The following is a 27,179-nucleotide window of genomic DNA, read 5'->3' as shown; positions in this document are numbered from 1 at the left end:
ACAGCAGATCAACATGGGATAAAACCCTTGGGCACTCTAATGGCACAGCCAGTAACAATTGGGACACAACCATTTTTACTGGATTTCGTAGTTATTCCATTAAAGAGAAGAGGGTATGACACCATCCTGGGATGGGGGTGGTTGGTGCAAACTAAGGTAAAGCATGATTGGAAAAGGAACACCCTGTCAATGGAGAAAGGAGGTAGGAGATTTATAATTGATTTGCATACACAAATGGTAGGAGAGGAAGCAGCGTTGTCGGACTCAGAAGGCGAAGGTGAGAATGATGACGAAGGGAAAAAAAGGATGGAACCAGATGAAGAAGGGGTGTTGAGATTAGGAGGGTCAACTGATGACGACCTAGATTCTGTAAATGGACTACTACATTGGCAAATGGAAGATTATGAGGTTTTTCTGAGTTGCAACGTCTTGAGCGTTGAGGAAGAAAAAGAAGGCAATGAGTTTCTGAAGGAGTATAGTGAACTGAAGGAAGGAGAAGTGCAGGTGGATGAAACATCGGCCCATACGTTCAGTAAAGATAAACCAATGAAGTATGAAGAGCCGACAGTGAAAACAATAAACTTGGGTGATGAGGAAAATCCAAAGAACATTCTTGTAGGAGATGATTGGAACCCAGTATTGAAGGCAGCAGCTTGGACGTATAAGGACTTAAAAGGAGTGCCACCAGAGCTGTGTGTCCACCGGATACCATTAATCGAAGGTGTGATACTGGTACAGAAGCGGCCGTACCAAAGGAATAAGAACTATGTAGCATGGGCCGTGGAAGTTGCACAAAACAGGTGGAAGGTATGGCATCAGAAGCGTTTAAAATTGAACAACTTTCAACCCGGTCAATTGGTACTGAAGTATAATAGACGAAATGAAATAAGGCCTGGAAAATTTAAAGTTAAATGGATTGGACCATACAAGATACGGGAAGTTGGATATAACAGAGCAATTAAATTGTAGACACTAGACAGAAAAGAAATACCAGATGCCGTAAATGGATCAAAGTTGAAAATATACAGGGAAAGGAAGGATCCTCCGCGGGCAGATAATTGAACGAAGAAAAGATGTCTGTAAATAATGTATATATGTATAATACTAAAGTTGAATATTGTTTTAAAATGTCAAGTGAGAAAATGTAAAAGTATGAAGTGATAAAATGAAGCATGAAGTAAAGGCATTAAGAGGCAGATTTTTAAAGTAATCGAGAGCAGAAGTCTACCATACGGCTTTGGCAGAGATTGTATAGAAGAGAAGCAAATTAATAAAGTCATAAAATAAGAAGAGTCGGGAGGAAAAGACCGTACAACCTTAAAAAAAGAAAAATGGAGGCAGTTAAATGACCATACGGCTTAGTTAGATGACCGTACGGCCCAAAAAGAACATATGTTAAATAAAATAAAATATTAAATAGGAACAAAAGCATGATCGTACGGGCCAGATGACCGTACGACCTCGAAGCTTTGGTGGGGGCGAGCAAGACCATACAGAAGATATAAAGACTGTACCGTATGGAAGATTGAAAGACCATACCATACAGAAGACAGATAGACCGTACGACCTCAAGTGGAAAAGACCATACTGTATGGTGGAATAAGGATTACAAAAGGACCGTACGGCATGAATCCGTACAGATTGGGGGACCAGAGGAAGCAAGGCCGTACGTAGGAGGAAGAAAGAAGGTCCGTACAGCTACAGGAGCAAGAAGAATATAAGAATGTATGCATTATATGTAAGAGATATTTGAAGCCATCTTGAAACACAGTCTCAAGCTAGGAAGGAGAAGTCGCAGGGCTAGAAAATAATTTCCCTAGGAGATCAAGCGTATCCATATTGAAGGCTCATGAAGAATAAAGTCCGTACGGTGGGATCAGAAAGCATTTCACATAGATTTGGTGACCAAAGGAAAGGGAGAAGCTGGGACAGCCGTAAGAAGGGTATCAGGAAAGGAAGAGGAATTGTTGTAGCCAGTTCACAAATCAAGTCTATAGGAAAGAGAAAGTGGAAGAGCAAAAAAAAGATTTAAAAAAAAAAAAAAAAACGACGACAGATTGAAACAGTTCGGAATGAGTAATGCATGATGCCAAAGGGAAGGGTAGACATAAGCAGTTGCTAGAAAGAGTGTGGAATTGGAAGAAAATGACAGAAATAGTGTGTTCCATGCAGTTTTGTGTGGGTTTTGGAATGCTATTTTGGTCTTGGCTAGTGTGTTCCATGCTGCCCCAGGACCTCGCGGGGGCACTACCCCTCGACCCCGCTGGGGGCGTTGCCCCCTAGACCCCTAGTCGTTGCGGATATCAGTCATGGAAAGTCTGACTAGTTGGTGAAGACTTGGAGCTATTGCAGGCATGGAGTGTCTTTGTACTAGAGGCACTTGGAGCAGGTGTTGGATGTAAGGCTGTCTTGGTGGATGCGTACAGAGCTCGGGAGGAGCTGATCATCCAGTTGGAGACAGTACAGCGACACTTGGCTCAGGGTACTCAAGAGTGGGAAGCAGAGAAAGCAGCATGGGTGGCTATCAAGGTCAGCTAAGGAGACAGTATTGTGTTAGCAGAGACTACAGATGCAAAGTGGTTTGGAGACCAGTTTGGTGCAGGCATGAGATGAATGTGAAAGTGATGTGACAGAAACAAATCTGTCTTGTTGTAGTTAGTTAGTTAATGTATTTTGTTGTTAATTTGTTTCAGATATTTTCTAATTGTCGTCTGAAGACGACCTTTCTTTTGGGGGAGGGATGATGTTGTCGGTAAATGTATAGTGTAGCCGACGGGTAGAGTAGTACCCGAACGGGCGCGTGACACTTGAGTCACCCCTTCGGAAAGGTATATGTACACGTCTGAGATGGACTTTGGAATCATCGATAGATCATTGTAGTCATTGTAATCGGATTGTAATCAGCAAGTGCACACATGAATTAAGTACCTGTTCTGAATTGAATCGTGTTATACATGTGTTGAAATTCTTACCCTATGCAATAAACAATGATACTGAGGTGCATACAACACCAACAAAAATAGCAACCTCAACATATTTAGATGATGAATAGTAATAATTCATTTGTCTTACGAATATGACTAAAGAAGCATCAAAATCAAAATCTGACAACACTAGAGTGATCCAGATGAAGAAAGATGGTGAGCGAACTTGACAAGGTGACTTATTATGAATAGACACTCTGTCTAAGATTCTTGGAGCCCAAACTAGAAGCCCAAAATAAAAACTAAGAGCATTACTCAACTCTTCTAACTCAACTGAACTCATCGGAACCAACAGTTTCCTTACTATAAATAGTAAGTCCCTCAAAAATGAGCCAAAACTCACCAAAGCCTATTAAAAAGCCTAATAACTCCACAACTGAGGCCCTCAAATCCGACTATTGACTCACGAGGGTTGCGAGACTTCGTCGAAGATTCTTGGACCCCAAACTAGAAGCCAAAAATAAAAACTGAAAGCATTACTCAACTCCTCTAACTCAACTGAGCTCATCGGCGTTGAAAATAGTGGATCACTGATAGATAAACAATTACAAATGCTTGTAGATAAATTCTTAATCAAACTATGCAAAATATAATTACTTATCTGAACTGTGACTTGCAACAAACTTTTATCAGTCTTCCTTCTTTAGCAATGGCAAAGACTCCTGATCACTATATAACAAAATGAAGATGATAACAATAAACAATGTTGATACTTATCCGTAGGTACTCAGATGCCTTTGTTCGATGCTTTTCCCAGCGGCAGCAGTGAGTATAAATATATGCAAGAAGAGAAATGACTCTGAAGAGTCATGTCTCTACATGGACCAAAAGCCACGTAGGGACATGCCTCTTCAGAGGCATGTTTAGTTAATACAACTGTCCAAAACAAATGATATAAGCCGCACCCGATAACAATCAAAGGGCTCAATAATGCTTAATAAATAACCACGGCAAAGCAAGGGTATGAAACCCGATACAAATAATGAGTCGTTGATAGTATAAGCCGGACCAATATAAGTTGGTCAACAGTATGTTTACCTTGTTGTTAGTAATTCGTATGTATGATAGAGGTATATGGATACGTATATGTATGCATATGTAAGTATGAATATATGTAGATATGCACATATCTCTGTGATACATATCAGACAGTGGTAACATAAATTTGATACTTATCTCTCTGTAATATAAAACAGATATTAGTAATGCAGATGCTTATATCTTTGTGATGTAAAGTAAATAGTGGTAGCATTCATGTTTTGCTTCTTCTAACGCTAAACATTAACACTCCCTCTTTAGCTAGGGAGAAACAAAACATCAATTAAATCAAAGTCATCACATAAGCAACATCATGTGAATCAGCAAATGGTCTCTACTTGCACTTAAGCAATGTCTAGAGAAGCCCGGAAATAGTCTCTACTTGCACTTAAGCAATGTCTAGAGAAGCCCAAAAATAATCTCTACTTGCACTTGAGCAATGTCTAGAGAAGCCCAGTAATAATTATCTACAAGATCGTCACCTTGTAAATAATTTTCTTACACTTGAATATGTCCATGAAAGATCGTCACCTTTCATTACATATCAAATACAATTAAGTAACTAATAGAAACAAAATCTCAAATGAAACAACTCTTTTATTTCAAATTTTTCCATTACAAATAATCATACCAAGTTTTTCTCTGAAGTATTCTAGTTTCACTTTAGGAAGAGGTTTGGTAAGGATATCAGTTGTTTGATCATTTGTACATATATATTCCAATTGAATGACTTCTCGATTAACCATATCTTTGATGTGATGAAATGGAATTTTAATGTGTTTAGAGTGATTGTGAAACACAGGATTAGAAGAAAGCTGATACAACTTTGATTATCACAATAAATCATAGTGAGCTTCAAAGGTCTTTTAAAGAGATCTAGAAGCAACTTTCGTAGCCATACTGCTTCTTTGGCACCCAAGGAAGATGCAATGTACTCGGTTTCGGTAGAACTTAAAGCTACAGAAGTTTGCTTCTGACTAGTCCAGGAAATCATACCAGATCCAAGACTGAAACAATATCTTGATGTGCTCTTACGCTCAATAGAACTTCCAACCCAATCAGAATCTGAGTATCCAATTAGTTCAAGATTGACTTTGTCATATTTGATTCCCATTCCAATGGCACCCTTCAGATACCTCAATATGTATTTAGCTACATGCAAATGTATCTTCTTAGGTGCACACATAAATTGACTCAAGGTATGAGTTGCATAGCATATGTCAGGACGGGTATTAATCAGATACATCAGGGATCCAATAATTTTTTTGTAATAAGTAGATCCACATCCTTAGATTCATTCATATCATCTTTTAGTTTGTAGGTTTATCTCCATAGGCGTAGCAGCCGGTTTGAATTCCATCATTCCAAAATTGGTTAATATACCAACTGTATATTTTCCTTGATTTAGTATAATACAGCTGTCCAACTGCCAAATTTCTAACCCCAAAAAATAGTGAAGTAACCCTAGGTTCTTCATTTCAAATTCAGCAGAGAGATCTTGCTTACATTTCTTTATAAGATGTTCATCACCTGTAATTAGCAAATCATCAACATATAATACAAAGATAACCATATCATTACCTTCAGATTTGAAGTATAGATTCGGATTGGCTTCATTTTTGACATATCCCAAATTCAGTAGGTGATTATCTATTCTTTCATACTAGGCTCTAGGAGCCTATTTAAGACCATAACGTGCTTTCTTTAATTTACAAACATGAGTCTTGCAATCAAAAGTATTAAACCCTTCTGGTTGTTCAACAAAAACTTTTTCTTCAATCTTTCCATTGAGAAATGTTGTTTTGACATCCATTTGATGTACTTTCCATCCTCTAGATGCAGCAATAGCTAGAATTGTTCTAACTGAAGTATACCTAGCAATAGGGGCAAAAGTCTCATCATAATCAATACCTTCCTTTTGAGAGAAACCTCGGGCTACAAATCTTGCCTTGTACTTTTTAATACTGCCATCTGCAGCTTGTTTAATCTTGAACAACCATTTGAAAGAAACAACTGATTTGTTTTTGGGTCTTGGTACAATGTCTCATACATCATTTTTCAATATAGAGTTATATTCCTCAATCATAGCTTCCTTCCAAGATTGATGTGATAAGTGTTTCTTTAACATTAGTAAGTTCATATTTTACGAGTTCAGATAGCAGTGCAACATAACAGGATCGATTCCTAGTTCTTTTGGTTTTCTGAATTACATCATCTAGTTCAACTTGATTTTAAGCTAACATTTTCCTGGCCCAAAGGGGTCTCTTCTTATTGGTATGGTTGACATTTTCTGATTCTGTATGATTTGACATGGAAGAGATGTCAGAATTATCCTCCCTCTCAATTTCTGTAGCTTGATCTTCTTCTGAAATGGATTTGTCACTATTACTAGAAATTTTGAAGGCATTGTCTTCTTCAAATATAACATCTCTACTAATGTCAATTGTTCTTTGTCCAGGAATATAGATCCTGTACCCTTTTGAAGTTTCACTATAACCAATGAATATTCTCTTTTTCCCGGAAGGCTCCAATTTGGTTCTCTTTTCTTTTGGTACGTGAATATAGACCGGACATCTGAATATTCTTAGGTGACTTAAATCTAGTTTAACATCGGTAAATACTTCTTCTGGAGTAGTGTTTTCTAATATAGGGTGAGAGCAATGATTTTGAATGTAGACAACAACATTGGATGCTTCAGCCCAAAAGGAGTAATGAAGATTTTGATCATGTAACATGGCACTGGCAGATTCAACAATAGATCTATTTTTCCTTTCAGTTATTTCACTCTATTGAGGATTATAAGGTACAGAACACTCTCTCTTAATCCCAACAGAAATACAAAAGTTTTTAAAGATATCAGATGTGAACTCACCCCCATTGTCAGACCTTAGGGTTTTGATCTTTTGTCTTGATTGATTTTCAACTAAGGATTTAAATTCTTTAAACTTGGATAAGACCTCAGATGACTCTTTTTGTTTTAGAAAATAAATCCATGTTCTCCTAGAGTAATCATCAATGAAAATTACATAGAAATGACATCCATTAAGAGAGGGGACTAACATAGGACTACAAAGATCTGTATGAATCAATTCAAGAATGCTTTTAGATTTATGATCACTTTTGGGAAATGAATGTTTAGTATTTTTGCCTAAAGCACACCCTTTACAAATTCTTGAATGATATGTTTTTAGATTTGGTAGGCCTTTCACAATTTTACCTATAGATGATAAGGCTCGAAAGTTAAGGTGACCTAGTCTTCTGTGCCAAATTTCAGTGGAATTTGACTTTTCATTACTAAGGGTTAACTTTAACTTAGGATTTTGATTATTACAAAGCTTATAAAGACTTCTATCCCTAACCCCAATGGAGATGGCTTTCTTAATAGATGAGTTCTTAGTCCAAGATAGAACTCTATCTCCTTAAAATGCAATTTTGTACCCTTGATCAGCAAGTCTAGAGATGGAGACAAGATTTCTTTTAATCCCTGGCACATATAGGACATTCTTGAGTTGAAGGATTCAGAATTCAGTTGAATAGAGCTAGTACCAATTCCTTTAATAGGGTGAGAGGAGTTATCTCCAATAGTTACTTCTTCTGATTCATGATTTGAGAGGGTATTAAACTTATCCTTAAATCAAGTGATATGACGAGAAACTCCACTATCTATGATCCAAGTGTTGTGATTAGTGCTTAACTCACTTGAGAGAGCTACTATAAATGTACAATTTTCTTTATCCATTTTCTCATTATTTTCTTCTTTAACTTCTGTTAAAGCTACTTGAATTTTCTATTTTTTAGGACATACATAGTAGGAATGACCAAGCTTATCACATTTAAAGCATCTTACTTTGGACCAGTCACATTGTTTGTGAGATTTGTGATTTTTGTTGTTGTCCTTCTTGTTATGCTTGAACTTTCTTTTCTTATTAGATTTGGAATATAATGCTTGGATGTCCCCATCTTGATTTAAAATTAGACCTCTGGAGGCTAATCTAGACTCTTCTTGAGTGCATTCATTCTTTAGTTGATCAAATTTTGGAAGTTCAGGACGCGAACTTAAACCTCATATAAAGGTTTCCCATGATAGAGGAAGACCTCTAAGAGCAATCATGCTTAGTTTTTTATCATCCATTTGACTTTGCATAGTAGCAAGTTGATCCTTTAATTCAGTAATTCTAAGGAAGTAAGAGGTAATGAATTCTCCATTTTTCATTTTTATGTAAAGTAGATCTTGTTTCAGAGTTAGCAATCTACTTGTATTATTAATTTCAAATGTATTTTGAATAGTGGAGAACATATCAAATGCGGTTTTAAGATTTGCTATGGATGGAAGTATATGATCCTTTACTGAATTTATGATTATTTTCATTGCCTTATTATTATGCCTTTTCCATATTGCTTTCTTAGATTCATTTTCAGCCATGGATAATTTTGTTTCAATGTGATTTTCTAATTCCATCTATTTTAGAATTATTAATAGCCTGGTTTTCCAAGATGAAAAGTTAGATGCTCCATCTAGCCTATCTTCAATTTTTACGTGATTCACAATATGATCTTAATTTCATCCAAATCTGCCAATAGTTCTTTATTGGTTAGAACATTATCTCAGAAATCGTCATCTCTTATAATGTCTTTATACAAGTGTTCATTATTTCAAAAATTGTCACCTCTTAAATAACAAACACAAATAGTGAAGCCCCATAATAGTCAATATCCTGACAATAATATAAATTATTATAAGAATACAAAACAATTCAATCATACCTGGATCTTTCCTGAGATGATCACTCTCAGAGAGGTTTGATAAGAATGCCTGCTTTCTAATTTCCAGTACTTAAGGATAAAGTCTAGAGAATAATTAAATTCTCTCTTTATCCAAGTTGTGATTCATAGACGTCAAATGTCTCTTTCACAACACAATCTTGAATCTATTCAAGATTTTCTAATAGGCCTCTACTGATTTAAAATGCCATAAGATCATTTGCTAGCATAGCAAATTCGTGCTAGAAGATTCTTTTGTATTACTGCAAACTGATGTTGCAAGATTGTTTGCTGAGAAATGCTTCCACACAATGATGTTTATAAAGGTAGGCTGATCAGATGGTTGCTTTCTTTAGAATTTTCAAGACTCCTACTAGATATCAAATCTTTCGAGCTCCTTATTCAAGGTTGCCTTGATGAGATGTTAGACTTCTTTTGAATCCAAACTTCTTTCCTACAAGAACATTCTTCAGAAAACAAAATCAAGGCATATACTCTTCTTATAAAAAATACAAATGAAAGATATTATAGACATAAGGTAAAAGAAGAGCTCAAGCACAATAGATACTTATCTTTCCATCATAACCTTGATGAAAGCTTTTGTACTTTATGAGTATACACTATCTTGACATGGTACACTCAATCTAAATTTGTATAACCTAGATCCTAGGGAGTCAACTTGATCTTCTAGGTACTCTCTTTGACATATAACCTTCTTATAAGATGATACTTATGATTTTCTGCTACAAATTCTTTATTACTTGGGAACCAATAAAGCATGGTCTACTCCCTCTGAGTCAAGATTCACCATTGCAGATCATTTAGCTTCTCCTTTTGTCAGGAAGGCATACCATGCTAATATCCATGATCTTAGTGTCACAACATGATGTCACTTTATTTACTCCTTTCTAAGAGAACCAATACTAATAATCTGAATAGACATAAGGTTATATAGAATGCATCTTTTCTAAGTCCACAGTCATTAGCACTCCCTCTTGGACTTGAGGGAAGATCAGAAATGCCTTGAGTAAAATGTTTATCTTAATAATCTGTAGTCTCATGATGTAATCTTTATCCATGTGTATCTCATCGAGTTATCTTCAATGATGAACTCCCTCTCAAAATAATCAAGTTTGTCTAAGATGATAGAATCATTTGTTCTTATTCCAAGGTTCCCTTTTATAGTGGATCAAACTTATTCTGAATGGGAGTTTCTGGCATTCAGCTTGCTGTAAATTCTCCAAATGTCTCCATATCTTATGATTAAAAAATTAGACTCTCTCTGATTCTGAGTCTTGACAGGTGCCAAGAAAACTTTCTAACTTGATGCCATCTCCCCTTCTAGAAGAACATGTAAGAAATTACCAGGAACTAACACACAATTCCATATACTACCAATCACTGAATGGAATTCATCAATCAACCCGGTATGTCAATTAATCATCCGCATTACTTCAAATAACAACAATACATGTCCTTTCAAAATTATTTTGACAAATAACTATATAAGTTCCCCTTTTTACTTCACAATTTCAAATAAGGCTCCTAGGCTTCATGCTAATATTGAAATGTCAATATAGATTCCTTCTAATATTTAGCAAAATATAATGAAGCCTGCCAAAAAGAATTGTGGCCATTCATCAACATCAGTATATCATCTTTCAGAAATATTATTCCCATCCTTGGCAAAAATTGACTCTTTTACAGACAATTAATAACGTCCTCAACTTAATATTTCATTATATTCTCTAATTATGACAAGGTCTATATCAAATCACCGTACGCCTTCAACTTGTAACTCTAATATTCCCTAAATCATCCAAATTGCACAACGACACTTCAAGGTGAGAATCATGGACAAACAATTCAACGACCATTGAGAACATTTTCCTTTTAGGGTTATCGCTTCTTTATTAAGAAATGAGTTTTTCTTCAAATAAATATATCTAACTCCACATTGTGATCAACATTCCACGAGGAATCATTTTGGTACAATCACATTTCACTTTATGACCAAAAAAAATTTAGACATTGGTCGTAGCTTATTCTCACAACAAACCTATCATACATTTCAATTCATCCAAGGGCAATGATATCGTGTCAGACTTAAAAGGAATTTTATATTTTTCTTGTTCTTCGTATTTTTGAGGATTATAAAGGATATGGAGTTATTCCTGTTTTGAATCTCCAAAGTATTGATGATGTCGATTACTTCTATTGCCCTATGTATCTGATGTTCACAATGATTGTGTCCTCATAATATTCCCATTAATCCAAAGTCATCTATTATATGCTTGTTCTCACCACTGCCGGTTTGGATGAATAGTACATTGATAGTGCAAAATGTTGGTTGCGTGCTTGGTTGTGTCCAATTTCTTCTCTTTGTTTCTACCTGCTAGAAGAAGAACGATAGTCTCAGCATTCTCCAAATATGAGTCTGTTTGTAAATTCCTCCTATGAGTGCAGGAATAATTTCATTCCTATCTTTCGTGATCTGTCGTTTAACTCTACTTGCCTTTCATTCCCTCTTGCACCCCTGAATGGATTAGATCCAAGGCCATGCACAAATGACGTAATACTTGCCAATGATTTCCTTCTCAAACTTATCTCTTGTGAATTCTTCATTTAATGATAACACCATCGCCTGAATGTCTCCCTAGTACCCCATGATCTGGAATCCAGCGGAAAACAAATTATTCTTACTGGAAAGGATGGTACTGTTGTCGTTTTATCAATTCCTTGAGATTAACTCTGACTAGTTCGGGTGCATTTAGCGGAAAAATTTTACACCGAAGAAAAAAAATCCTTCCATTTTGCATATATTCAATCCTCCATAGAATGTTCTGCCATTTCTTCCTAAACTTTGCTCATCAGATCTACCTTCTAGTTTGTAATACTAATCTGAAGGAACATGGCTCTGATACCATGTTAAATTTATTGATCTTCTACAAATGTTTTCATTTCTATAGATGATTCAATTTGGGCAAATTGCTAGAAGAGCAGACTTATAGATTTCGGTGTGTCTTCTAATCTGCAATCTAGCCCTCCCTTATACCTAACTCAAGGGGCATGTGCATTGAATGGACATGTCCCTCTCTAGGTTGGCCTATTTAACAACATAATAGTTTCCTCAAGATTGGTGCTCATTCCAAGAGTTACTAATGGTTACTAACTAACCACGCTAGTAAATAAGAAGGCTTATAAAAGCTACAAGGAAGATGCTGATCTGTCTAGAGGGGACAATATGTTTTATTGACCAATATTTTAAGGGAACGCATGCATCCATATCAGACTGATCTGAAAATCAGAACACTTGTCTTATCAAAGTAACAAGGAATTAATAGATAGAAGGAAAATACTAAGATTTGGCTCTGTAAGCCTAGTCTCTTAAGTTCATAGATTGTCATTAAGACTTATATGGCTGCAACCAGGTAGGCCTTATGCCTGGCATGTTGAATGAAAATTATTTGGTCATTGCTGCATTGATTCCTCTATAAATTGTGTGTTTTCTCTATTTAGTGGCTTTCGTGTGTAACTCTAAGCAATGGTAGGTGGGAGGTGCTCTTTTACCCTCCAGCCTTGCGTCAACGACACGTAGAATTCAAAGACAAATCATTTATGTCACAGGAGGTTCCAAGCCAATTAACATCTTACATAAACCTCCTTGTATTCAGCTAAATCAATTATTGTTCCTTGTTACAATTACTATTTTCCTATATTTTTTCTTATATCAAATGATATCCATAAAACTGGTCATCAACTAGTTGTTTTAGGAAAAATTCCATCATTTTATTGTTGAATGAGATCATTTGATATTCAAACTACTCCCTTGTTTATTACCCACAAGTGTAGATCCCTTTGGGTTCCCTCAATTGCTCCTTGGGTTCCCCACAGTCCTTCACATGCGCCTAGGTTCTCTATGGGGTCGACTTTTCCTTGGTTCTCTGTTTAACCTACAAAGGCCCAAGCGCATAGTAAGGGCTTGGAAAGGAACCTAAGGATAACTGACCTAGTATTGGTACCAAGATTGCACCCATACTAGAACCCGGGCTAAGCCAAGGGACTTGGTAACTTAGGAATTAGGTGAATAAGTAGAACTAGACCAACATATAGATCCCTGGTTATTGAATCCAGCAAAAATTACACTAGTGGGTATATTCATCTATTCAATGTTAAGATCAGGAGATTGTGCCTAACCCCCTACTTTTAGAGTTCCATCTCATTTTAATACATGGTTTTCACCACTTCAAATGCCCAATGCACTTTAGTTGGCCTACAATCATCAAATGTGGTATTATTAAGGACCTTTACAAGTGATCAAGCTTATCATTCAAGCTGGTTATAAAGATAATTCAGACTGAGAGAAGTTATGTGTTAATATTTAACAATATTTGAAAGTTCTTGTGAAGAAAGAACACACAACAAACTTTCTCTTATGGAGAGAACATGGACACTTGTGGTCCTCATTCTTGTTAAGTACATTGACACAAGTTTGCAAAAATGTTATGATGGAAGTATAGAAATCCCTCATCAATATAAAGGCATGGGGCATAACTCCTTTTCTCTTGGGAAGAATTGTGTACATTGTTAAAGGTATTCAGAATCAAGTATACTGTAAATGGAAAAGTAGAAAATACGTGGCCAATAGGTGAACATGGGTTTCTCTAAAGGGCACTAATTACATTACTACCTTCCTCACAATTGCAAGGAGATCTATGATTTGCATTATGATTTCTACAATTACTTCTTCCTAGAAGTTTCACCAAATGAATGAGACATCTTTGCTTCTAAATGAAAACATTGGTGCGGAGTCCAATCTACTATTGCACTAGTTTTGTCAAAGCTGGTCTTCTTATGATTGGTATGTAAGATGAGGAAAACTTTCTATGAAGAAAAACCGTAAGTATTGGTATTGGCAGATGTATATTACCCTATTGTGAGTTATTTTATCCAAATTGTGTATTGATCATAATAGTTGTTGCACAATTATTTCTGGTATGTTGCCAATTTGAAGACAATCGTTTGAATATGCTCCCTCATAAGGACATAAATAGAATTATAGTCTACAATGGTATCTGTATTTTAACTAAAAAATGTTCTTTTCCCTAAAAAAATCCATGATTTTAGGTGGAACCTTATCTAAATTACTTTGAAACATGTTAGTTTAGACAAACAAACCCTTTGAATTGAAGAACAAATAGATAAATAACCTCTTCAAGAGCAGTAATAGATGCTGGTGAATAATCAAGTTGACGAGCACCGTGATTAGAAACAATAATTCCAGCAGCTCCAGCTTGTACGGCCAATTCAGCTGTTAAACACAAACTGGATTAAAGTCATTTTTTTTTTCACATTAGATCTGACTTAAGGGCTATGGTCTAAATAAATAACATTAATTTTAATTGCAATCATGACCCAAAGTTATTTAAGATTGTAAGCAATACCATAATAATACATGAAAATCATTCAAATTCAATGAAAACAATTCAGACAATGAAGAAGAATTCAAACATGATACTAACCATCCTCAGAAGTCAGTATCCCCTTCATTAAAATTGGTAAATTTGTAATTGATTTCAACCACTTAATATCCTGCAACAACTCAACGAGACAGATAGAAATAGAAATCCTCCAGACATTAGATGTATTTTAATGTTGAAAATTCAATTTTGAAATTCCAAAAGGAATTCAGTTAAAAGATAATACTGAAAATATAAATTCACAAAATCTTTCACACAAATCAATGAGCCCGTGAAACAGATACTAATTCCAAGAGACATTTGAAAATTTCCAAGCCTAGGATCATTTTTGTTGAATATAAAACCCAATGATTTATTACAACAAATTTATAACAACTTGCCGGCCTCATATGGCAGGGCTTCCAGACAGTTACTACTCTTGTTCTAGATGGCAATCATGAAACAGCAATCTTATATAGACATGTCATTATTGGTTCTACACTTCCACTAGTCTACTAGGTAATACATACATTAAAAATAATAAATGCTAAATAAAAAGACCACTAATTGTCCTCTATTCTTGGATGAATGCATTGACATCAGGTTGCCTCTAAACTATCCCCAGGCAACAGAACTATAACAAAGCAAATGATGTTCATGTTGACAAAGTGCTTTACAAGAATACCCCAGACTGTGGGAAGAGATCAAAAAGAAGAGGTAGGAAGTCCCTTTCAGAACTAAGAGAAATGATAGATTATTATTTACAATTGATACCACTTATAATATGATGTTATATAATATATTACTGAACATTAGGATACAGTATCATTGCTCTCTGTGATATTTCAATTAGATTTATGCAAGGATGATCTCTGCTCTTTATATCTGATCTGTACTTCTGCTATAACAATATGAGTTGTGTAATTAGTAGCTATTTCTGATATGGCACTATGGAATATGCTGTAATGTGCCCAACTGGTTATAACCTTGACAAATACCAAGTTCCTTACTTATTCAGTTGTTTGACATTTCGTCAAACACTTTGCAAGCAAGCTCAGATACTACTGTAATTAACCCAGGTGGCTCACACTGTTTTTGAACACAATATGGGAATATGGAATGAAAATTGCTTCAAAAAATTTGAACACAATATGGAAATATGCAATAAAAATTGCTCACAAATACCAAGTAATCTTGTGAGTGAAATCATGCAACTAAGTTTGAAATTTCAGATTGAGCAAGAATTACCAATTAGAAGAACATGAAATTCTAAGATAAATTACTCACACTAACCAATGAACTGCAATATTTATTAATGGTGCAAATGATAGACGTTACAATATGAATGAACTGAACCTGGCTGGCAATGTCATTCCCTCACCCTCTCCCTTAAATTCAGAATTGCAGCTAATATGAAAGCATGTGCTGCAATGGCGAGCCATGATTTGGATGCCAATAATGGGTATTCAAGTCGCAGGTGTCAAACGCCTGCAAGAGGGAAATCTAGCAGCCATTTGCACTTCCAATCAGGGTGTCAATTCAGGTCCCAAACTCTATGATGGAAGAGGTCCACATTGCAAGAATAGTCGCTACTCACACAGACAATCTAAGCCACGACACCTTTCAAGGAAACACAGATACTACATGCCCAGGAAGGAAGAATTGGCATTTGCAAACAGTCAATTTAATGCCACAAAATGCAGAACAAATTCCACCTCTAGGCATTGATTCTAAACAGCTTATACAGGACTGAATTCCCCAGGGTGCAATTCTTCTATAAACCCTTAGTACAATCAAGATCTTCTCACAACCATTACTGGGCAACCAGTATAGATGAAATGTCAATTTGCAGATTAGGCATGAGATATGTCTTTGGCAACTCAATGTCCAGACTTTCAAAACAAATCATTCCCAATCACCATGTTGTGAAATTATAAATCAGAATTATAAATCACCAATATCCAGAAGTAGGAAATTACCAAAATCCCTAGCATTGATTTTCCTTCACAGCCACAAGGATCACAGTAGAGAAGGCAATAATAAATATTAGGATTTAATCAGCAATACCTCAGTTGTGGATTAAATGCACAACCCAGCTTTAAACCCTTATACCTCAGCAAGGGACTCGAAAACCAGACAAAACTTAGAAACCCTCACAAAGACAAATAAAATCAAATAGACAATTGGAATTTTTTTCCCTTCACAATGGGCTCATATTTATAACACCAAATGCCACTAAGCTTCTTTGTCACACCTTTTACTTAAGAAGCTTCATTTTCAGAATTTCATTTTATAACATCAAATAACATAAATTGCCTTAATAATAATAAAGCATCATTAATTAATTAATAAATATGAACCCCATCAATAAATAACTCTATCCAATGAAGGTGATGACCAATTGCCAATGCCACCAACAACATTACCAAATATGGCAACTATCCAGAGTAGATTTACTAAAAATAGCAAGTCCACAACTCAGACCCTCAAATCTCATTGCCAGCTCATGAGGGCCGCGATGATGAACTGGCCTAGCCAATTGCAGAGACTTGCTAAAAATGGGGACATTACGTATGCCAAGTCTGCTCCTATCGCTTGCTGAGATATCTTGTTCTTGATCTATCTTTATAAATATGCACGTCTTCTAATATTGCTTATACCAATGATATTTCAGATCCGTTCCTAATAAGTATGCAACGTCTCCAATTATTGCTTATAGCAATGATATTACTGCATTTCATCTTAACTTTATAAATGTGGAATGTTCAGGTTGTTTCTACTAGCAATCTTGTATGCTATGCCACCGATTAATGCCAAGAAGGTAATGGAGCGATCCAAACTGGGTATAAGAGATAAATGAGTAAGATTTGGTGATGCCTTGAAGATGGGATTGATTTTCAATATATATCTTATAAAAGCAAATAGTTGGATCCTTTGAATATTAAGAGATTGATGCAAGAGCATTGAGGGGTAGTTGGCAATCTTGCATAACCCAAAAAGATTTCCTTTTTGTTTGTTTTTTGTTCTAATTGGACAGTGTCTCATGTTTCAGTCTAGTTGATCATTACCTTATACGATCCTTATGGTGTGATCTAGGCATCATGGAGATCCTATGCCTAGCTTCGCAGCTTGATCAAATGTTTCAAAATGAAATTATCTTAAGATTGATTTGGTCATGTAATTGGTTTCCTGTTCTACAAACCAGGTTGGCAAGATTCGACATTTGATGAAGATCCACATTATGCATGTTGAAGATTGTAGCTACGATAGAGATATTTATCTCTGATTTTATCTAATAGAAATATAACCGTTATGGTCATCTTCATCTCAAGAAGAAATTTATTGATAATGTAATAATCTCAGCTAGTTCCAATCAAAAGTTCAAGTCTGGACTATAGGTATTTTGTCAAACATTTGCCACTCAAACCACTCCTTTTAGTAAATATTAATACTATATCATTATTAAATTGCTTCTGTAGAAATAATGCTATGAAATAGATATAACAACCACTGTTACCGAAAACTAAGAAGTCACAGAATCAAAAACTTGATCTCAAAAAATGGTGTTACGCTTCATTCATGACACTAGACCAACATTTCTAAATTGATAACAAAATTTCAATACGGATTAACCCATATGTAAACAAAATGTAGAAGGAACAAAAGAATGATAGACCCGTGGTAACTAGTGTGAATCTGTAGGGGTCTACTTACGCAAGTGAGAACACGTCTAGTCTTCACCTTCTGAAAGATCCCTGATGGATCTCTTCCACTGATCTGCTGTAATTTATATTTTTAAATTTGTTTTCCCTATTTATTAAAATTTTCTTGCAGAGCTAGACAAAAGTTGCAGAAGGGTTTGAATTTTTGTATTTTTGATGATTTTCAATAAGTAATAACAAAAGTACAATAACATGAACCAGTTCTAAAAATGTATTCCAAACATATTTAAAACAAAGTCGCTTCAAGCAGATTTTCTTGAATATATGCCTAATAAGTAACCAGATGAAGATTTATAATCATATTTAGATGAATACAACAAAGGACAAAGCCAACCTAAAGACGTGAATGAGAAATATGACCCGAGAAAGAAGTTACGACTAGATTCCAGCTCTTCAAGTGCTGCATGTGGGAAAGAATATGGCTGCCAGGCGCGGTTGTACAGCTACAAAGTGCCCACATGTGGATAAAATGTCCAAATCCTAGCTAAAACTCTGACTCAATACTGCGTTCCCCTGAAAAAACAAAGCACAATCTCCAAGATTCTTCTGATTGCTAAGAATCCAAACCATTGTTTTGGGGGCTACGTCTCAAATAGGGAAAGCAAGTGAGTTTGGCGTCCCAAAAGCTAAAAGCTCAATCAGAACCGAAAATCCCAAATCCAAAATGTAATATGTCAATAATGCCTTCAAACTTTGTCTTTATCTCCTTATAACCCACCAAACTTAGCTCAAACCCTAAAAATGTCTCCATGTGGCATTGGGTTATGAAATAATATATTTCTCATTTTTAAAGTGGTCAAGTATCCAGAAAATGACCTTCTTCCCAATAGAAAGAAATTTGTTTACCGAAATGCTCTAAGTCAAAAGAGAGATATTTAGAAAAGTTAAAGACCTTTCCAACGAGCTATTACACCAGGGGATATTCACACAGATGAGGCCATAAAACCCCTTATTACTCCAAAATGGCTATAACTTAGCCTTATTTAAATTATTAAAATGCTAACTTAGGAGAATATTTCAATATATTTAAATATTTCCCAAATAGCGAACTGATAGCCAAAACACCTCTACAACGTGAAACTGATCTCGTCACATCTTGTGACTGATGCTGGATAATCTGAAATAACAAAGTCTCATTCCTCAAAAATAAGGATACTCCTACAAAATAGGAATGTCTCTGAATCTCCCGAAACTAAAACCATAGAATGATCTCATAGAGACTCAAGAATGTAATCCATCTCCACCTCCTAAAATGTAGGAAACTCCTACAATTAAGGAATTACTCTCAACTGATCTCCTACTGTCTGAAACTCCAAATCCAAACACTGTGTAACTTGACTGAGTCCCTAAACACCATTGCCAACCTACGAGACTCTAATGATAGGCCAACTCTATCGTCTCTAATGTCCACTCTAGAAAGGGGACATGACACCTTCGAACACTCCAACCCATTGCCATATGTCGTAGTATTCCCTGCGTTAGGTTGATTGTGTTAGACTCCTTCCACGTGACTTCCAAATTGCATATGTCTGCAGTTCAGCTAAATGCTGCAACCAGTGAATGAAGGGCTTGGCTATCACAATACTGGTGCAATCCCGTGAGACACTGTTCCACTTTAGGTGAGGGACCAACACATTATCACTAAAACTTCTCCCTGTTAATATCCCTGTCCCAACCTACTAAAATAGAGTTACTCTGCATTTACTCCCATGGCCAAATGAGAATGTCAGCCAATAATATCTATTGTTAACCCTCAGTTCAGCCAAATCTCCTTATATTGCCAAAATTTGCTACTTGCCATGGAGTTCTAGCTTTTCTAAAAATTCAATAGATCAAATCAACTCTCATCTCTGAATATGCAACATGAGTACTAGGTTTGCATCCAACCTCACTGTTTTTCCTTAGGGGTTTCGTCCTCAAGAAAATAACCATTCACATTTAAGCAACCAGAGCAGTAGAATATTTAATTCATAAACTTTTTCGTGTGTTCTTTCCCAAGATCGAGTCTCATATTTGTAACCTTGAAGTGAGGGAAAAGTGTTGGAATAAGACATATGGGATAAAACACCAATTTCGTCTTCTAGTCACTTAAGTCACTTTACAAAGTGAATGACTTTTAAACAGTGTAACGAGGCTCGGACTCGGCAAGGGTAACTTGACTCGTGACCCAGCTCTGACTCGTGACCCGGCTCGGTGATGACTCGGCAAAGTGAAAAAACCTCGAAATTTTGAGATTTTTTAGGATTTAAAGAACATTCCATGCACCCATTATTGAATAAAGCGTAAAGACACAATAACATCATTAAATAGAAGATAATTTGATCATAATGCACATGCTACATGCTTAAAGTTAAAAACTTAAAACTTAAAAGTCAAACATGTACAATACTACAAACTTACAAACTTACAAAGGTAAATTGCTAAAAGTAAATACTATATTACTAGTAATTAAAGTCAAACTAAGATAAATCCATGCAAACCATCAAAATGTATATGTATTATCATTTATGCATTATTAAATCCAACACATCACTATAGACTGTTATGGGAGCCCTTTTAGGGTTATATGAGTTGTTTACCGCATAGGGTAAGAAGTTAACACATATATAACACGATTCAATTCAGAATAGGTACTTTATTCATGTATGCACTTGCAGATTACAATTCGATTCCAATGACTATAATGATCTATCGATTCTAACTGATGATTCCAAAGTACATCTCGGACATGTACATATACCTTTCCGAAGGGGTGACTCAAGTGTCATGCGCCCGTTCGGATACTAATCTACTCGTCAGCTACACTATACATTTTACCAACAACAATTCTTCTCAACTGGTCAGACACGACTGATGCCCGCAATGACTAGGGGTCCAGGGGGCAACGCCCCCGGCGGGGTCGAGGGGCAGCGCCCCTGCGAGGTCCTGAGGCAGCGCCCCAAGTGCACTCCCTGTCGCAATACAGGGCGAAGTCGAGGGGCAGCGCCCCTCGCCGCCAAGACCAAATTAGCACTTCGAAACCCACACAAAACTGCATGAAACACACTATTTTTGTCATTTTCTTCCGATTCCACACTCTTTTTGGCAACTGCTTCTGTCTACCCTTCCCTTTGGCATCATGCATTACTCATTCCGAACTATTTCAATTTGTCGTCTTTTTTCTTTCTTTTTGCTCTTCCACTTCCTCTTTCCTGTAGACTTGCTTTGTGAATCGGCTACAACAATTCCTCTTCCTTTCCTGATACCCTTAGTCTCTGAAATGAAAAAAAAAAATGTAAAAAATTATATTTTAAAGGCCCAGTTTCAAGCCTGTCGCGGCCGAGTCAAGGAGGCCGGGTCACGCGAGTCACTCCTCATGACTCGCCGCTCGCAGGTCACGAGTCATTGTGACTCGGCGAGGTCAGCGCGGCTCGCTAACTCGCTTGACTCACGTGACTCACCGTGAGTCACATTACCCTGCTTTTAAAACATAAAGTAACTTTATTAAAGTACTTTAATATATTAAATGACGAACTTAAGAAAAATCTTTCCTTGTGATTGGCAGGCATCCTTACTGTTAATGACATTGAATCTATCGGATGTGGAGATAGATTAACCTAGCGCAAAAGAACTAGCGCGAAAGAGGGGACATGAAATAGACTCACCTTGCCACGTGGCGTATTCATACAGTGAATCCTTCTAGCGAACTAGATATTAGCTAACAGATTGTTTCGCAACTTCCTTTCCCTGGTCTCAATCACCTCTGTCAGGTCCAAAACAAGTCTACCCTCCTTGTCAAGTGGAGTTGAGCCCTCTGACGGTACAACCTGCTGACCAATTGCCTTCATGAGGCATGAGACATGAAATATGTAGATTCGACTGCCACCAGGTAAATCCAACTCCTAAGCAACCTCACCAACCCTCTTGGTTATGCAATAAGGTCTGTAAAATCTAGGCTTAAGCTTTTCTGACCCACTTTTCTTCAAGGAGCTCTATCTATATGGTTGGAGACGAAGATAAACCATGTCACCTATCTCGAAGCTTCGCTAAATACAATGTCGATCAGCATGTAACTTATGTTGGTTCTACACCTATTGAATATTATCCCTAAGAGATCTAAGAATATCTTGTTGATCCAAAATCCAATCTTTGGCTAAGGGAGCCCTGTTGTCGTGTAAGGCCAAATCAATGAAAGAGAGGGGTTCGTAGCCATAAAGAGCGCGGAAAGGAGTCATTTGAATGAACATATGATATGTGGAGTTATAGTAATACTCCCCAAAATACAACCATTTAACCCAAGCTCTTTGCTGACCTACAATGTAGTTTCTCAAATACCCTTCCACCCATTTATTCACTATTTCAGTCTGACCATCCATCTGTGGGTGATAACTAGTACTGGGTGTCAACTCGGTACCTGCCAATCTAAAAACCTCCTACTAAAAGGTGCTGAGAAACTTGCTCTCTCTATCACTCACGATAGTCCTAGGTAATCCATGAAGACGAAAGACCTCTCAAAAGAACAACTCTACCACTTGAGAGGCTGACCAGTCCATTGCAATAGAAAAGAAGTGAGCGAACTTAGTCAATCTGTCTACCACCACAAAAATACAGTCCCTGACCTGGACCCTCGGGAACCTTGTAATAAAATCCATGGAGATACTCTCCCACCTCTAAGCTAGAATAGGAATAGGTTGAGGTAAACCTGCTGGGAAGCACTGTTCTGACTTGTTCTACTGACAAGTCTGGCACTCTCTAACATGCTGCAATACATTGTCTTTAAGCCCCTTCCATGAGAATCTCTCTATAATCTGCCTATAGGTTTTAAGAAAACTTAGGTGACCCGCTGAAGGTGCATCATGTATAGTGTGCATAATAGTCATTTTAAGTTTAGATTCTGGTACTAGGTAGATTATATTCTTATAATATATGATATCATTCATTACCTTATACCGATCATCTTGAAGTAGACCATCCATAATCTGATAGGCGCAAGTATTTTTTGAATACTCATCTAACAGTTGGGACCTCCAATCTGCTGAAATCTCAGAAATGGCACAACTCCATCACTGGGTGTCTCCTCGAAAGTGCATTAGCAACTATATTATTTTTACCCTTGACATATTCAATATCAAAATCATATGCTTGAACCTTGCTGACCCATTTTTGTTGTCTTTCATTCAACTCCTGTTCTAGAAAGTAGCGAAGGCTATTATGATCAGTCTTTACTGTAAACTTACTTCCTACCAAGTACTATCTAAACTTGGCTAAAGCGTGCATTATCCTAATCATGAGTAGAATATATTAGTTCACTGTCCCTAAGTTTTCTACTCCCAAAAGTTACGAGATGTGGGTCCTACATCAAAACTACCCCAATTCTACTCCCTGAAGCATCACACTCCAAACCAAAGGGTCTAAGAAAATCAGGAAGTGTCAAAACCGGACACGTGCTCATTGCCTATTTCAGTCTATCAAAGACTTCTTCTAAATCCTTTGTCCATCTAAATGCCCCTTTCCATGTCAGATTGGTAAGAGGGGCTACTACCTAAGAAAAACCTTTAGCAAATCGCCTATAGTAAGAGCAAAGGCTGAGGAAGCCCCACAATTCAGATACGTCTCTTGGTGGTGGCCAATCAAGGATTGCCTGTATCTTTTCTTGATGTACCTTAACTCCCTCTACACCAATCATGTGACCAAGATAAAGAATCTCAGTTAGTTCAAATTCGCACTTAGACTCCTTTGCAAATAAAGAGTGTTCTTCCATGAGGCTAAAGATCTCCTCTAGGTGCTACAAATGTTCCAATTCCTGTTAAAGGTCAAAATGTCATCAAAGAAGACCACCACACTCTTTTGTAGATGCTTTTTAAAGATGTGGTTCATGCATGACCGAAAAGTAGCTGGTGTGCTAGTGAGCCCAAATGGCATCACCAAAAACTCATAGTGCCCATAGTGGCATCTGAAAGTTGTCTCATGCACATCATCCTCCCGGAATCGTATCTGATGGTATCCCGATCAAAAATCTATCTTCAAGAATAAAACAACTCTATGAAGCTCATCCAGTAACTCATCAATGCAGGGAATTAGATACCTGTTTTTAATGGTTCTCTTATTAAGGGTACGGTAATCAATACAAATTCGAAGAGTGCCATCCTTCTTTTTAACCAACACCACTAAAGAGGCAAAAGGGCTTGAGCTGGGCCTGATATGTCCCATATCTAGCAGTTCCTTAATCATCTTCTCTATCTCTTCCTTGTAATGCCTAGGGTGACGATAAGGAGTGGTAATGACGGGTTTGGCACCCTCCTCTAGCTCAATGATATGCTCAAACCCTCTATCTGGTGGAATGCCTGGGGGTAACTCCTCAAATACCTTCCTATGTTTGTCAAGCACCGCTTGGATGTCACAATGATATTGTTGTCCTATACCTTGTGTTTACTTAGAAGAGATGAAACACTATGTCGCCCATTCGATATCCTTGTGCCTGAAAATGGCTTCCATCCTGTGAGTTGTTATCAAATTGGGCTCCCCTTTTGGCATAGCCTTGAGGATCACCTGTTGGCCATCCTATAAGAACTCCAACTACATCTTCTAATGATCAATTGTATATCTGCCTGTGGTCTGTAACTACTGTCTCCCCAACATGGCATCTAGTCCATCTAAATCCACCACATAAAAATCTGCCTCAAGAAAGAAATCCTCAAAATGAATCGGAAGTCTTGACACCTTTCTTGTGCATCTCAATCTCTCACCTTCTGCCACCCTAACCTTAAACTCAAGTATGTCGTCAATCTATAACCTCCTCTTGGTAACCCATTGTGAGCTTATGAAGTTATGCGAGACACCTGTATCCAAGAGACATATAATACGTTGTCCTCTAACAATTTCTTTCAAATTAAAGGGGTGCCATGTGGGATTGGTAGAAAGTGATGCTATGATAGGAGGCTGCCCCTGGGTACCTTCCTTCTTCTTTCCTCTAGGTGGTCGATCCTCGTTCTCCTCCTCATCCCTGCCCTCTTGTTGCTCATCCTCCTCTGAAAGCACCTCTACATAATGTATCTTGCCTTTGCCAAGGCATCTATGATCCGGTGTCCATGGCTCTCTACAAGTGAAGCATAGCTTCTTCCTCTTAAGTTCATTTCGTGTCTCAAAGTCCATCCTGGGAGGTGTAGCCTTATGCTGGTTTTTTTTCTTTTGGAAGGAAGTGGTCCCCTTATACGTCTTTTTAGGAGGCTGTAATATCAAAGAGGGTGACTCTAAATCGTGGGCGATCTTAATAGCATCATCTAGAGTGTTTGGTTTAAGTACCTTAACCAAACCTCTATATTTATCCTGTAAACCCTCGGTGAACAGCATTACCTTACGCTGTTCTGTCAGGTCATGAACCATCACCAAGATCCACTGAAACTTGTCAATGAAATCATCTAAAGATCCGCCCTGTCGTAGCTGTGTCAAATCCCTGTAATAAACCTCTGTATCCTTCCTATCAAACCGAGTAATCAGCTTAGAGCTAAAAGTCTCGTATGATGTAATGAAACCATGATCCTGTGTAACCAACCCGTGGTGCCACCAATCATATGTTGCTCCTTCTAAGTGCATCGTAGAAAATCTAATGGCTTTTTTCTCTGACATATGTTTAAGTGTTAGGTATGTGTCTAGCTTGTGAATCCAAGCTCTCATAGATGCCTTACTGCTGCCATCAAATGTAGGGAGAGATAATTTGTTCATAGCATACTTTAGGTCTCTGTTTGGTGCTCTAGGCCTCCTATCTTGTTGCTGTCTATCTGACTCCCTTTTCTGATTTAGATATTGGACAAAGGACATCTTTTGTTTAATTGGATCGGGAAACAAATCCCATTCATCATACATCGCCATAACATTCTCTGGTAGTAAATTGGGTGCTGGTGCTGGTGTTGCCTCTTCCTCTACATTAAACACTAGCACTAAAGGCCTATTAGTGTTTCGTGTGGGAGCCCTAACAGCTCGAGGTGATCTAGCTACACTATTACCTCCACTATGATGGCTCGGGGCTCTCCTATTAATAGGGGCTAATTGTTGTATATTAACTGCAAGTTGTTGAAGCACATCAACTATGTTATTCTACCCATCTCTAATAGCCTGCAATGTTTCCCTTACTTCCCTGTCTTGTTCAATTTCATTATGTGCCATTTGAATGTTGTTTACCTATTCTGCCTGTTCAAATTGAGCAACCTGTTTAGTCGGTCCCACTTGTTCCTCTATTCCAAAAATCAATTCTTCATCCACTGAGTAACTATCCTCAATATCAATTTTTTCCGAAGACCCTACTTGTTTTGATTGGAGGTGACTATAATTATAAAAAAAATTCCTCATACCCCGCTGCCATTTTATTTCCTGTTTAACCCACAAGATGGTAGGAACTGTAACTCTAATAGCACTGTAATAATCTCAGCTAGTTCTAATCAAAAGTTCAAGTCTAGACTATAGGTATTTTGTCAAACAGTTGCCACTCAAACCACTCCTTTTAGTAAATGTTAATATTGTTTCATTATTAAATTGCTTCTGCAGAAATAATGCTACGAAATAGATATAACAACCACTGTTACCAAAAACTAAGAAGGCATAGAATCATAAACTTGATCTCAGAAAATGGTGTTAACACTTCATTCATGACATTAGACCAAAATTTCTAACTAATAACAGAATTTCAGTACAAATTAACCCATATGCAAACAGAATGCAGAACGAACAAAAGAATGACAGACCCGTGGCAACTAGTGTGAATCTGTACGGGTCTACTTGTGCAAGTGGGAACAAGTCTAGTCTTCACCTACGAACACTCGAACCCATTGCCATATGCCGTGGTGTTCCCTGCATTAGGTTGACTGTGTTAGACTCCTCCCATGTGACTTCCAGATTATATACGTCTGCAGTTTTGCTAAATGCTGCGACCAGTGAATGAAGGGCTTGGCTATCACAATATCAGTGCAATTCTATGAGACACTACTCCACTTTAGGTGAGGGACCAACACGTTGTCACTGCAACTTCTCCCTGTTAATATCCCTATCCGAACCTACTGCTATAGAGTTCCTCTGCATTTAATCCCATGTCCAAATAAGAATGTCGGCCAATAATATATGTTGTTAACCCCCAATTCAGCCAAATCTCTAGAGTGTGCTCCATACCTTATATTGCCAAAATCTGCTACTTGTCATGGAGTTCTAGCTTTTCTAAAAATTCAATACATCAAATCAACTCTCAT

The 27,179-nt window shown here is 37.1% G+C and overlaps 1 protein-coding gene across 3 annotated transcripts in view; it reads right to left on the bottom strand.

Annotated features, from left to right (window-relative positions):
* The window catches only part of LOC149572244 (peroxisomal (S)-2-hydroxyacid oxidase GLO4-like), a 185,842-nt gene that overhangs the window by 41,566 nt on the left and 117,097 nt on the right, over positions 1-27,179 (bottom strand). For 2 of the 3 annotated variants that reach the window (XM_089813478.1, XM_089813480.1), the window contains exons 8-9: positions 14,306-14,375; positions 13,994-14,094 (exon numbers count right to left, since the gene is read on the bottom strand). In XM_089813478.1, the coding sequence (XP_089669604.1) occupies positions 13,994-14,094; positions 14,306-14,375 (171 nt within the window). Of the gene's footprint in view, positions 1-13,961; positions 14,095-14,305; positions 14,376-27,179 lie in introns of all 3 variants that reach the window. The other variant, XM_089813481.1, reaches the window with a different exon arrangement.

This window comes from Cupressus sempervirens, chromosome 2 (assembly GCF_028749045.1).
Source record: "Cupressus sempervirens isolate cs-2001-9-10 chromosome 2, ASM2874904v1, whole genome shotgun sequence".
Taxonomy (NCBI): Eukaryota; Viridiplantae; Streptophyta; class Pinopsida; order Cupressales; family Cupressaceae; genus Cupressus; species Cupressus sempervirens.
This window is presented reverse-complemented; position numbering and strand designations above follow the sequence as displayed.